At 36.7% G+C, this 14,761-nt stretch overlaps 1 protein-coding gene across 1 annotated transcript; it reads right to left on the bottom strand.

The window, feature by feature from the left end:
• Positions 1-4,382: 4,382 nt before the first annotated feature.
• LOC132170399 (protein EIN4) lies at positions 4,383-13,489 on the bottom strand. Its single transcript, XM_059581376.1, has 2 exons — positions 10,835-13,489; positions 4,383-5,195 (listed from the first exon to the last, which is right to left on the bottom strand). Exons 1-2 carry the CDS (start codon positions 12,581-12,583, stop codon positions 4,659-4,661), a joined length of 2,286 nt encoding a protein of 761 aa, XP_059437359.1. The 5' UTR covers positions 12,584-13,489; the 3' UTR covers positions 4,383-4,658.
• Between the last annotated feature and the right edge of the window lie 1,272 nt (positions 13,490-14,761).

Here is a 14,761-nt window from a genome sequence, read left to right as displayed (position 1 = left end):
TTTTAATTAGTTTTCTCACTGACTTCTCATTATTTAGGGGCTATTATTTGAGTTGTCCGCCCATTTTATATATTTTTTAAAAATTTTACTTTAAACCCCTGAATTATCACACGTTTTGAGAAGACTTTCTTAAATTTTAAAAACTTTCAATTTCATCATTTTAACTTTCAATTTGATGTAATTTACCCCCATCCGTCAATTTTTAAGCGTTAAAAGTGGTAAAATGACCATTATACCCCCTACTTTAAAAAAATAATAATAAATTTACCCTTAATTTCAAATTAAATTTTTTTAAAAATTTATTATTAAAAAAAAAATCACAAGGTGACCCACGGTTGGACCACTTTGTGACCATTTTTTTTTTCAATTTTTTTTTTTTAAAAAAAGGAAAATCGAAGGGTAATTTTTTTCTTTTTAGGGGTTTCCATTAGGGCTTAACGGTAAAAATTGACGGAGGGGTAGATTGCATAAAATTAAAAGTTCAATGGGTGAAATTGAGAGGGGTTTTCTTAAAACACGCGATAGTTCAGGGTCCTTTGTGAATTTTTCCTATATTTTATGGATAGAAATTTCCTCCAAATTAGTTTGGAGGAAATATCATTCAACCCATTTAAAATAGTGCCATGTGTCTATAAACATTTAAAAGGCACATTAAATTTAATTTAAATTAATAAACTGTTATTAATGACGTTAAGAATTTAATGTGTCTTTTAAATGTTTATAGACACATGGCACTATCTTAAATGGGTTGGAAGATATTTCCTCCAAATTGGTTTGGAGAAATTTCTGTCCATATTTTATTAGGGAAATGATAGGTGTTCTTCTAGTATTCTCCAAGTGTCCTCCTACCTGTGATGTGACTTTTGAAATCATCAATAGATTAAAAGTCAATAATGATAATCTCAAATTCAACGATAATTTTAAAAGCCACATCACAATTGAAAGAACACATTGCATTTCCCATTTTATTATGTTGTAATTCTCATATCCCATTCACCACATTGAAGGAAAAAGGAAAAAGAAATGGTGAAACTTCATTTTAGACCTCTGAATTACCACCCGATTTGAGAAACCCCCCTCAAACTTTAAAACCTCTTAATTTAGACCTCTGAACTTTCAATTGCAGTCAATTTGAACCCCTCCGTCAGATTTTAAACGTTAAAAGTGAGACAATGACGTTTATGCCCCTGACTTTTTTATAAAATTTCAAATTTACCCTTGATTCCAAATTAATAAAAAAAAAATTAAAAAAAAAAAAGAACTGTTGCTCTCCTTCACACACGAACCCTAAAAAATACAAAGAGACCCGTCGAGTGGAAGAAAATCTTCAAAGGCGTAATCTCAAACCAGACGAATCCAAACTCATGCAAAAAACCAAAAACAAGAACACTCTCAAATCTACCAAAAACCATAAGCCGAACAAAACAAAAAAAGGGGAGTAATTAACTTTTCCCCCATTAACTACAACGCATTGTCACTTTGCCCCCATGAACTGACAACTCTACTGCCTGACCCCATCAAACTACCATTTTGTGTCCAAATCCCTCTTCTGTCAATCAAAGACGTAACTCAGACGGTTAAAGTGACAATACGTTGTAGTTTATGGGGGCAAAGTGACGGGTTGACCACCTAAAAATTTATTTAGCCCAAGTATAATAATTGCTAGTTGCCACAAAAAAAAAAAAAAAAAACCTTATCAAAAGTCACGTGACCCCACCGGTCAATTTGACAAAGGATTCTTCTCATTTTCTAAAAAAAAAATCAAAACTTCTTCTATTTATTATCACATCAATCAATTCATTCTTCGTTTCGTTTCTCAAAACTCTTCTCCAAACACACTCGTGAACTTATCAAAGCAAACTTGCCGAGGATGGTTTGGCGGCCCCAAGTTGACTGAATCCAAATCCAGTTGGGACAGGTTAGTGATGGTTACTCATCAGCCTGGCCACCTTTGGTATCCTTAAAAGAGGGTGTTGTGAGATCTCGATCAAGTTAATTAAGGTTTACCAAACACATCAGAGGATCTGTGGAGCTGCTTCTTGTGAGACCTAACCCATCACGATGCCCAATAATTCAATATGATGGGTGCAGCAGTCTGCAGTGTTGGTGCAAATTGGGCACCTAACTTTCTTCTTGCCAATTGTGTTGCTTTAGCCACCTAACAATCGTTTCTTACAAGGCTAGGTGAATGGGGGAAATTAACCATGAGTAATAACTCAGATAGAAAGCTTTCAACTCAAGGCAATAATGGCTACTAAATTATTGACACATATGGTCAAACATCCATATCAACAACAACCAATTGTTTATGCTACGATTGCAAGAAAATAGGTCTTTAGCGACCACATGCCATCCTCGCAAATACTTTCTCGTTATTGCTCAAGTGGAAGCGACAATATTAATATTGTCATCGCTGATAATGTCTAGGGCCGTTGCTAATAGCTTCAAAACCCAAAACGATATGTCGTCGCTGATAATGTCATATCAGCGAGGATAAAATGTCGCTGATACTTTAGAACCCAAAATGAGTTGTCATCACTGATGATGATGAGTTAGTCGTTATGGATACTTTGTTATCAATGTATAAGTATTCAACACTCTCTTTGAGCAAAATATGATTTACGCTTAATTAAAAATATGAATACAAAAAGTATGTATAAATTACACTAATCATTGTTTATTATTCTACACACTCTGTTTGATACATTGACATATTCACTACACCTTGTTGTGACTTCACTGTAGATAGCAATCCCCATTTATGCTAAGCCTTATAGCCCAGGGCCTTGAACAATAACTCTACAGAATATCACCATTTCCTGACTAATATATCACATAATACATCTAAAAAAAGGTGTCCATGAACATCATTATTGTTTATTGGTATGAACGGGCATTTGTTGATAATTGGAGAATCAACGAAAAAATATATTTTACTCCCCAAAGTTTCACTATATTTTCAATTTGGCTTCTAATGTTTAAAAATTGGCAATGTACCTCAACAAAGTATCAAAAATTCTTAATGTAGCCATTCCGTTAGCTATTTTTGTCTTAATTGACGGAAAATGGCTCATGTGCGCCACACGTGCGCTTTTTGCCCTAAACTTTTCAAGATTGCCCCATATTTTTTGGAGGAATTCCAAAATGTCCCAATTAAATAAATAAATAAAATTGGGACAGCCACCATATGACGTAATAAATTCATTTGCTTCACTCTTATTCTAATCTCCCACTTGATAACTTGCATCAAACCCTCTTCTAACTTAGGAATTCTTCCATCAGTTATAGCTTTCCTCCGAGCCTAGATATGGTAATTGACTATATTTCAAGTCAGCTTGCACAACATAGCTCTAAATCCCTTTCCTTTTAAGTTTTGGAAACCCGTTCAACAACTTATTGCAACAGTTTTTTCAATGGTCCAGATTTGATTTGATTTGATTTCACTTCTTTCTTTCTCATAGAAAATTTGGAATTACATTTGACTATCGAAAAATTTCTTGTAAGTTTTTTAACAGCACCTAAGTCAAATCCCATACCAACTATCCTTGTTATATATCACAATTCACAACTAAGACTAATATACGCTTCTTTGTTTCTTACCATCAAATTTGTATATCCTTTACGCCATTTTCTCTGTTATTTATTGAGTTTTGCTTAATTTATTTTTCCATAGTTAGCCAGCGACCCCTCAAGCTGAGTTTTGCCTATTGGCAATTTGGTTGGAGATGAGTTATTGTTGAGATAGGTTGTCTTTGATAGTTGGTCATAGCTGGGATTTGATTTGGAGACATAGGTAATGTCACTTGTATGAGATATAGAGATGTTTGATTTTAGGGAAAAATATAAAAAAGCCCCCAAAGCTACCAAACGTTTTCGATTTAGCCCCTTAATATTCTAAAAGTGATAAAATAACCTCCCAAACGACCAAACTATTGCATTTTGGCCACTCCGTTAGTCAAAACCGTCAGTTTGGACGGAAACTGCAAAACGACGTCGTTTTGTTATGGGTAAGTTACTACAATGCCCTTTTATGAAAAAAAAAAAAAAAAAAATTGAAAAAAATATAAAAAAGCCCCCCAAACTATCAACCGTTTTCATTTTAGCGCCCTAATGTTCATAAAGTGATAAAATAGCTCCCAACAAAATGACGTTATTTTGCAGTTTCCGTCCAAACTGATAGTTTTGACTAACAGAATGGCCAAAATGCAATAGTTTGGTAGTTTGGGGGGCTACTTTATCACTTTTGAAACATTAGGGGGTTAAATCGAAAACGGCTGATAGTTTGGGGGACTTTTTTATATTTTTCCCTTGATTTTATAATTATCATGTAGAGTTAAGATCTGAGAGGGCCATTTCCAATACATGGCTAATATATTGAAAAATAAAAATAAAAATTTCAGTTTTTATGAATCATATTAATTTCACTATCAGATGGACCTGTAAGTAGCTTGTTTTAACATCAAGTTCTGCAAGTGCAAGTACAGCTTAATCATGGAAAAGAGTTGGCAAGATATAATAGCTATATTTTGTATGATATTGAGTTAAATACTAACTTTAACTTCTCTAGTGGAATCTCAAAGACATGCTCTAAAAGACCCCCAAAAATATATATATTTAAAAAAGAAAAAAGAAAAAAATCTATGCCAGAAAGGACTTCTTCACAATCCGTCACCTGCCCAGTGCAAAACTTTTCGAAGCTCATCTGCCATTCCTTGCAAGAGAATAGGTTTTCGAATCACCCCACTCATTCCTGTTTGCAGGCATCTTTCCATCACATATTCCTCAGCACTGGCTGTTAGGGCTATAATTACTGGCCAATTCTGGCTGCGGAGTTTCCGGATTCTTAACGCCACTTCAAATCCATCCATTTCAGGCATATGAAGATCCAAAAGAACAATTTGGTAAGTTTTTTCAGCAGCGGTAAGAGCACTCAGGCATTCAAACCCGGATGAAACAGAAGTTACTTGACAACCTAGCTTCTCGAGCAGCTTGTTCGTCACAATCCTGTTTACATCATCATCATCAGCTAGTATGACCCGAAGGCCTTTAAGCTTTGAGTTGGAAATTGGCTCTGAGGAACTTCCATGCGCAAATATGGCTCTTCCAAAAGATCGAATTTGGAATCTAAGAACAAGTGTCATGCATTGTGCAAAACCCAGCATGTTGTTGGATATCCATATATTACCTTGCATCATCTGCACAATTTTTTTTTTGCAGAAAATTCAGAAGTTATTAGGATAATACTCTTTCATCCATTGCAATGTTAATGCATCATACTAACAATAACTAAATAAATAAAAAAAGAAGAATTACAATGCTATTGCATGAAGGTTTTGACACACGGAAATATATAACAAGCTCTGTAGAGACTATTCATGAGCTAACAACAGAATAAAAGGTGGAGGCAAACTTTCTTATCCCATATATACATATTAAAATGAAGATGAAAACAAACATGCCCACCACGAGCAACATGTAAGGCTTGAAAGTTGATTCTATAATTTGCTGAAAACTGAAAAATTTGAAGAGTCTTTTAATGTGATATAATAGTGGGATGTTGTTTGGTGGGGTCCACATTCGAAAAGTGTTTCACTTTTTTTTTTTGTGTTTTGAATTGTTTGTTAATAATTTTGATAAATGTGTGTTTTTTGTTTTGTAAACAGAAAAGTGGTTTTAAAAATGTTACCAGTTCAGAAATTTTGCAGTAGACTCAAATGCCTCAAAATGCCAGTTTAAATAAACTAGCAAGATTATACGCAAAAGAATCCCACAAGTGCAATTTTTATTAGACCAAAAAAATGTGCATTTCTTAGGACATAATTGTTTCATAAGAACCTCAGTCCACATGTCAGTACCCTATCTCAACGCTGACAGAATTTTGTCTGGATCACTAGTGTTTTTGGTAACTTATTTCTAGTGGAAGCTTATCACTAATGGCTGCCTAGTTGATGAAACTAGTAAGCAAAACGGAGCCTTGTATTATAAGTAACAATGAATATATTTAAAGACAGAAAAGATTACCCTCAAATATATAGGAAGTATACAAGAGAACCTTAGAAAAGGTAGAATAGAAAATATAACAAATCCAGAAAACACAAAAAAAAAAGGGGATGGTATACTGCCCAAAGCAATTAAACATTCACACAAGAATCTTATAAAGTATAGGGAGCAGCCAATTATTCGTACGCCGTTGAGTTTTTGTCTCCCTGTATGAATGAGATACCAAATTGTCCAGGTTCAGCAACATCATATTGGGTATTGCAGAAAGTAAAGGATATCCGCCTTATTGTGATGTGGGGTTATTGCGTGAGGGTTTTGAAGAGGAGCTTATGACTTTGCTTACTGCCATTTATGTGAGTCTCTTCCGAGAGGGTTCGGCCTCCAGTTCCAAACTGGTTAATAGAGGAAATAAGGAGCTAAAAAGTTTGTCCTGCTCCATTAATTATGATTCGAAAGGTGGTAGTTCCAGCCAAGGCAAAGTTAAGGGGAGGAGTTTCTTCGGTTCTTTATGAAGCCTAGGTTACTCTCTTGGAATGTGAGAGGGTTGATGAGGGGGATAAGCGCCAAAGGTTTAGAAATCTGCCCAGAGAATGGAAGACAAAAGTTATTTGCCTTCAGGAAACTAAACTAGATCACGTCTCGTAGCCTTGTGAGTAGTTTGTGGGGCTGTCAACGCGTGTATTGGTGTTATTTGGACTTTAGAGGGGCCTCAGGTGGGATTCTACTCTTGTGTGAAAAGAAAGTTGTGGAAAAAGTGGTGTGTATGGGGGAGTTTACCATTGCCTGTTCTTTCAGCAATTTTGATGATCAATTTATTTGGCCGTTTAACTCTGATTGCGATAGAAAGTTTTTGTGGGATGAATTGACTAGGTTGCTCAGTTGGTGGAACTTGCCTTGGCGCATTGGGGGAGACTTCAACTGCACTCGTTTTTCTAGCAAGAGATCAGGTAAAGCCCCTTTTTGTTCACCTATGGAGGAGTTCTCAAAGTTCATTTTTGAGCAAGGTCTCATGGATATGCCCCTTGTAGTTGGGACTTTTACGTGGCCAAACACTCAAGACCCCCTCTTGTTCTAGAATAGACAGATTTCTAGTCTCTCCTGATTGGGAAGCCCAGTTTCCTTAAGTATCTTAAAATGGATTGCAAAGCCTTGCTTGAATCATTTCCCTATTCTTCTTGATTGTGGATAATTTCATGGAGGAAAACAGTATTTTAAGTTTGAAAACATGTGGTTGAAGTCAGAGGGTTTTCTGGATAGGGTGAGACAGTGGTAGACATCCTACCACTTTCAAGGTTCTCTGAGTTTCATCCTGCCTAGTAAACTAAAGGCTTTGAAAGCTGATTTTAAAGTCTGGAATGAAGGTATTTGGCAATATATATATATATATATATATATAGAGAGAGAGAGAGAGAGAGAAAAGTTTCTTTTGGAGGAGTTGCGTTTTCTTGATCATTTGGAAGATGAGAGAACTCAATGTGATGAGGACAATTTGAGGAAGGTGAAAGTTATTAGTGATATGGAGGTCTAATCTTTTGGAGGAGGTAAGTTGGAGGCAGAAATCGGAAGTGTTGTCATTCAGAGAAGGAGACAAATACACAAAGTTTTCTCATTGAGTGGCCTACTTGAACAGAAGAAATAACTCCATAGAGTCTTTGATGGTTAATGGTACAGTTTTTACAAATCCTTCTTAAATTAAGGATCACATTGTGTAGAACTGTAGTAGTTTACATACTAAACAGTTCAATTGACGACCTAAGCTGAATGGGTTTCCTTCAACTCCATTAGTGAGGTAGAGGCTAATTAGTTGGAAAGAGCATTTGAGGAAGGTGAGGTTGTTGAGGTGGTGAAAGATTTGAACAGTGATAAGCCCCGAGCCTGACAGTTTTTCTATGGCATTCTTCCAAGCATGCTGGGATGTTCTAAAGGATGATATAATGAAACTCTTTCACGAGTTCCATGCTAGAGGCAAGTTTGAAAGAAGTGTAATGCCACTTTTATCACTCTTGTTTCGAAAAAGTCAAGGGCTATTGCTATTAAGGATTTTCTCCCTATCAATCTTTTGGGGGAGTTTACAAAATTGTAGCTAAAGTTCTTGCCAACAGGTTGAAAATGGTTATGGAGATCATTTCCAACTCACAGAATGCATTCATTGGGGGAAGGCAAATTTTCATTGCTAATGAATGCCTCAATAACAGGATCAAATCTGGGGAGTTGAGTGTGATTTAAATTGAATATTGAAAAGATTTATGATCATGTGAATTGGAGTTTTTTGTTGCATATGTTGAGGAGGTGCGGTTTTGGAGATAAATGGTGTAAGTGGATAGCTCATTAAATTTCTTTGGTATGTTTCCCTGTCTTGGTGAACGACACTTTGATGGGTTTTTTTATTAGCTCTCGTGGCCTGAGACAAGGAGATTCTTTGTCTCCTTCGTTGTTTGTCATCATTATGAAGGTTTTAAGTAAAATGATTTCTGCTATAGTGAAGGAGGTTTGTTATTAGGCTTTTCTATGGGGTCGAGGAATGTTGGCGGGCTTAACTCTTCATCATGTGCCCTTTCACTTATTAATAAATTTCGATTACCTATAAAAATAAAAATAAATATAGCTTTTAACTTGTCTACTAAAACCACCTCCCTATTGAAAGTTTGATTATTTCTTTCATGCCAAGTAGTCCACATAATACATAGGGGATGACTCTTCAAAAAACTTTTATGATACACCCCTTTTCAACAAAAAAGCACTTTAACAATCTCTTCAGCATCACCCAGTGAACCCCAAAGAAAGAAGAAACAAGGGACCATAGGCTTCTCATAGTGATCAATTGTCTCGCCACTAGATTTACATATGCAACACCAATTTAATTGACAATATTCCTTTTAATAAGATTATCCACCATCAAAAGCTTTCTCAAGGGAAAAGAATAGCAATAAACACTCTCAAATCCTCATAAAAGGTCTGAACATTGTTTCAATTTGGTCTCCAAATCCTCTTATTAGCTCCTTCATCAGACGACATTAGAATACAACTCAAGCAAGGAATCCACCAATAATTCCCAATCATGAAAAACACACACAAGTCTCAAATTTCAAGCTTGAACCACTCCTCCCTCCAAAATGGCCAAATAAGAATCTACCGTTATCCTCAGTTGTAGAAAATAAATCAGAAAAGATGTCTTTTAAGGCAATCTCACCACCCCACATGTCATGCCAAAAATAATCCTCTTACTGTCCCTCGTCATATACTTAATAAAACTAGAAAATTGCTCCATCCCTAATACTTTTCCGTAGGGTACACAACTGTGTGGCTGTCATACAAAAGATGTTCTCCAAGTCCCAAAATCCCCATATTTCTCACCACTTACACACCTCCAACACTGCTCCCTTTCTTCACCATACCTTCAAAACCACTTCCCTAGAGTTGCTACATTAGAGGCGCTTAACATCGTCACTTCCACTATGTATGGTCTCCCATTTGCATCAGCTTTTGACGATGCATATGGGTAGTCATTGAAGCATTAGAGACGGGTCAATCTGACCATCTTCATTCTAAATAATCTTGAAATTGGAGATAATCATCTTCATCAAATCTCAGAAAGAACACCTGGTCTTTAATATCTATATTCACTAGGCACAAGGATAACTGGGTAATGGTTTACAAAGGTGCTCTCACTAAAAATATGTTGAATAATATCTTGAGAAATCTGATAGGCAACATTATGCTTGGGTTTTAGAAGAGACTGATACAAACTACTCTAAGCTTCATAAATAAGCGTGCACATATGGTCCTATTTCTGGCCTCTTAGGTGAGAATCCAAGAAATTTAATAACATTTTCCTGCCAAGGTGCTCAAATAAGATGGTGTCTGGTGTCTTTCTGAATGCAATGAACTTCAAATCCTAGCATCTTTACATGGGGAGCAAGTGAAATATCATGCCAGAAATAGGACCATATGTGCACGCTTATGTATGAAGCTTAGAGTAGTTTGTTGTATGAGTTCCTTGTTGTATCCTAGTTTAATCATATGTCTGATTCAGTGTAATTTGGAGTAACTTTGTGGAAGGTTTGAGAAAGTCCTATTTTATAGTTTTTTTAATATATATATTTTTTCCTATTTTATAGTTGAATGCTAAACATACCTTCTTATTTGGGTCATGCCTTAAGATGTGTGACCAGACTCGAAACATTTTACTATCTATTTGGTTGATATATAATCCACAAAAGTAGACCTTCCTGATCTGGAATTTACTAGTGAACCCAGAAAAGCATTGCAAATGCTTTAGCTAATCCATCATCGAGACAGAACTTAGCATGTTACCAAATTGGTTAGAGGAAAAATTGCAATAATCTCAACTGGAAATGGATAAATCAATCCATCAAATGACAACACGTCCAGACATTCCTATGGAAAGGAAATGGTTCATTGTATTCAACAATGATCCACCAAAGGTCCATGTATTATGGTGTAAGCATGGCATCTGAAGAGGTGAAGAAGGTTCAAGGATTAATCTTAATTTCATATGATCAGAAAATTCAATATAACAGTAATTTCTTTACAAGCAAATGTTTTTGATAACTTATTGGCCCCAAGAGGAGGGGGAAGGGGAAGGGGAAATTCAAACAAGTGACCTCCAAGGAGTGGTCGCAAGCCGATTGACCTACTGCTAGGGGTTTTTTTTCTCTACATGCAAATTGAAAGTAGTTTAAAAAATTCAATGAATTGAAAGGGCAATAATTCATTTCTGACAGGTAAAATTTATCACTTCCGATGCAGCAATCAACAAAGTAAAGCAATCAAAACAGAAAACTGATATATACCAAATAATTAGATTACCTACCTGCACGAGCTTCTTGCACATGCTGAAGCTCAGACCCTCCTTAACTTCATTGCTGTTGTACCGCCTACCAGCATAATTTGCTGCTGAGATTGATCCATCTGACTGAGAATCTTTCTCGCTAATCTCAGTTTGAAACTTTATGTAAACATGTTCATCTGGCATGCTTGATCTCCACATTCCCAACATTTTATCATCCTTGGCCTCAGTACCACTCTCCTGAAAAACCCGAAAGATGACAGTCCCCCGTCCATCATAGACATTCAGTAGATATCCAACCATATGCAAAATCAATTGAAAAGCCCTTCTCTCGTCACCTATGACCTGATCAGGCAAAGAGCTTTGAATATCAATCTCAAAACCAAAGCCTTTGTACACGCACAAGCACTTGGCAAGACAAGAAGCTTCCTTGATTATGGAATGTAGCCCAAAAGGCCTCATCTCTAACGGGAACCTTCCATTATCCTTTCTTGAAATGTCCATCACGTCATTTATCAAAGTTGACAGAACATTGCCAGTTTTCACCATTGTGTCAACAATAATCCTCTGTTTGAAGCTCATATTCTCCTCTTGAACTATTGACAGCAGGCCCAGGATTGAATGCATTGGCCTCCTCATTCCGTGACTCATCACCTTCTGAAAGGTGTTCCTTGCCTGACTTGCCATCATTGCGTTCTTCCTGGCTTGTTGCAATGCACGATTTTTCTCTCCCAGTTGCTCTCTCATTAGCCGAGACTCTTCAAGAACTGCAGCATGAGAGAGAGCCACAGCCACCTGGTCGGCAACCACATCCACTATCTCCATTTCATGATAACTCCAGACTCTAAAGTTTGAAGCTGGAAGAACCAAAACCAGTATAGCATAACAAGTGTCAACCAACTCCGGTGTCCCCCCTTTGAAATTCGAAACCTGAAGCATCGGCATTCGAATTGCTGCCACGGCACCTGAAACAGAAGGACCACCACTGCTTGCAGCCCCCAGGGCCGACTCAGGCCTTAGAATCCTCACTCCCTTGCTCCCTCTTATCTCCAACACATCAGGATCATTGATTGGGATAGAATGGCGGAAATTCTCCGAATAACTTGTTTTCAACTCGTGCGTCAGGTTCATCTCTGTTCTACTCTCATTCGGCATCCAAACCACACAATTCTGCAAATCCAAAGTCTTGGAAAGCTCAACCAAAGTGGTGTATAGTATAGTATGCTTGTCAAGTGACTTTCTGATTTCTCTGGTTAGCATTCGTACATGCCAACTCGTTTCCTTCTGTTTCTTCATCATCCCAACCTCTTGATCTAACTCCAACACATTTTGCCTCAAGAAAAGCTCCCTCACTTTTACTTTGAGAAGTAGAGGGATCAAAGTCAAAAGGGTTATTGCAGTTGCACATGAAACCAAAGCTGTCAGGAATTTGAAAATGGTAAGGGACAGCATCAACTGGAACGAGTGAGGGCCATAATAAGTCCATCCGTTGAGCAAATGGGTCAATCCACAAAGCACTATAAATGCTATGAACTGAAGAAGTACCCATTTGAATGGAACGTTCGAGCAGCTAACAAAGTAAAGGAGCTCAATGGGGATCGAAAAATATGCTACTGCAATCAAGAAATCACTCACTTTTTGGCACTCTAAAATGCTTTGTATGCTCCAAAAGCCCTCATCGTCACAGTTCCAGTTCACAAACTCATTATCAACGGCGGCAACGTAGATAACCAGATAAGAAATCAACAAAGAAAGAGCTAATGCTCTTGACATCGCAGTCAAACGCTTGCTTGTTTACTCCAATCTTCTCACCAAAACAGCAATAGCATTCATTCAACCACAGCCCTTGAACCCCATTCTGAATTCTGATTCCCTATAACAGAACTCCTCAAGGAAATACCAACACAACCCGCATTACAGAAACCAATTTTCCGTAACTCGTTATAAAAAAAAATTACTAAGCAAGCTTTGTCAAGAGTTAAATACCCATTAATAGATCCAATGATCTAAGACACCCAATTATCAAGAACGTCTGGTTTCCCTATAACTATGGGTTCTCACATTTTTCTAGTAGCTTATATCTCCTCCTAGTTTTACAATCAACAAGTGAAAAGAATACAGAAAAGGAAATGATTTGTTCAACCCCACATAACCAAAACAACCCATCAAGAAGACGAATTGAAAACCACCCAAGTTCAATCTATCCAAAAAAAAAAAAAAAAAAAGAATAAAAAAAGAACAGAAATAATGATAAAGTGAAAAAGGGTATCTAAAAGCACAAACCTCCTGCCTCCTGCGGCAAAACCAACTTCAAACCTTAAAAGTATTACCAAAACAAATTGAAACACTACACGAATCCTACCACCGCCTTTCCTTGACCCAGTGGGCTATCTTCAAGTTCAACCCTCAGATTACCCAGAAAGAAAAATGGCAGAGAGAGAGAGAGCCAGGAAAACAAAGCACGACCCAATACAAAAAACCCAGAAAAATCAGAGAAACGTTGGAAATAGACAGAGAAACGACAAGGACAGAATAAAGGAAAATACTCAAAAAGAGTAGTGAGAAAGGCGTATCTGAAAGCTGGAGAAGTGGGTTTAAGGTTGGAGTGGGACCCAGGGAGGTTTACGTGAAGAGAACCTGGACTCTCCCTTTCCTTTTCCCTCTGCATACTGCGTTTGACATCTGAGTATCTGACCCCGTAAAACTGCTTTCTTTTATTATATTCTATCACCTTCTTTTTCTTATTACAACTTGTTTTTTATTATTTATTATTTATTGGAAAACAGAGTGCTTGGTGTTTCTCACGAGTAAGCATGTCCGTCCGGTTAACCGTCCGATCTTGTGACTTTTTTTTTCTTCAAAGAAAAACAATCTAGAAGAAGAAGAATATCATTTTTTTTTTCCAATTCTAAAACATATGAAGGGGAGATCAACCATAAGATATTATTATTTGTTCCATGGAAGCTGCACAAAAGGGGCATAATAGCTTGACATGACTATAATAGCACATGTCAATGGAAGCTGAGCAAAAAGGGCCTAATTGTTGGTTGTGATCTTAGTAACACATATTCAGTAGAGGTTGCACATGAAAGTTTTAAATGGCGAGAGCTAGATGCGCTCTCTTAAGTCTGATTAAGCTATAGGCTGGACTCAAGGCAGCTAATACGAATAAGATTGAAGATTCTCTATTTTAGGGAGTCGAACTCTCACCCTAATACGTGTCCAATCACTTTGAGAATTTTTTTTAGACCACTAAACCATCACCATTGACAGTGCAGAGTTTCATATCAATGTAAATAGTAATGTTATTTACTAGATTTATTAGGTAATTATCATACTACTAGAATAATTTGACAGTAAAACTTAATGTTTAATTATTATATTTTTTTTACTAATTTCCAACCCTAAGATAAACCTAGAGGCAGGAATTACCATTTCAAAGGGGTAGGAGGAGTTGAGGCCCGCCGTGGCTCCCTTTGAAGTAGCTCTTCATACACGCTAAATTCTTATTGAACATATGTTGAAAAATACCATCTACTGCATCTACCATTGAAAATTGGATAGAAAATACATCTTCATTATTTGTTATTAGATCAAAACTCCTATTATTTTGTTAAATTTTAAAACTTGGAGCCTTATTTGTTATACAACTTGTTAGGGCAATTTTTGGCTCTAGACAAACTACACGGCTAATTAAACTGAGATGGGCTCTCCTAGTGTAAAAATGGTATGTCTGCAAAATAAGAAAGTTGTTACAGAGTCCTTGGCCGGAGTTAAAGACACTTTGATGCTTCTGATGCTTTCTTGTTTTGCAAGTAACTAAAATTCAAGAATTTATTTTAGATAATTTCTCAACATAAAATGCGAGGAGACGCCGTAGTTTGTTATGGAGACTTGGAAAATATTTTTTTTTTTTGATAAGTAATGTTTATATATCAAAAGCGTAGAGTG

This window comes from Corylus avellana, chromosome ca2 (genome assembly GCF_901000735.1).
Source record: "Corylus avellana chromosome ca2, CavTom2PMs-1.0".
Taxonomy (NCBI): Eukaryota; Viridiplantae; Streptophyta; class Magnoliopsida; order Fagales; family Betulaceae; genus Corylus; species Corylus avellana.
This window is presented reverse-complemented; position numbering and strand designations above follow the sequence as displayed.

What these genes read in the sequence shown, in the direction of transcription:
- LOC132170399 (XM_059581376.1), bottom strand. Translation starts at nt 12,583, where the DNA reads ATGTCAAGAGCATTAGCTCTTTCTTTGTTGATTTCTTATCTGGTTATC. An exon ending in TGTGCAAGAAGCTCGTGCAG is followed by an intron (nt 5,196 to 10,834) that starts GTAGGTAATCTA and finishes AAAATTGTGCAG; the next exon opens with ATGATGCAAGGTAATATATG.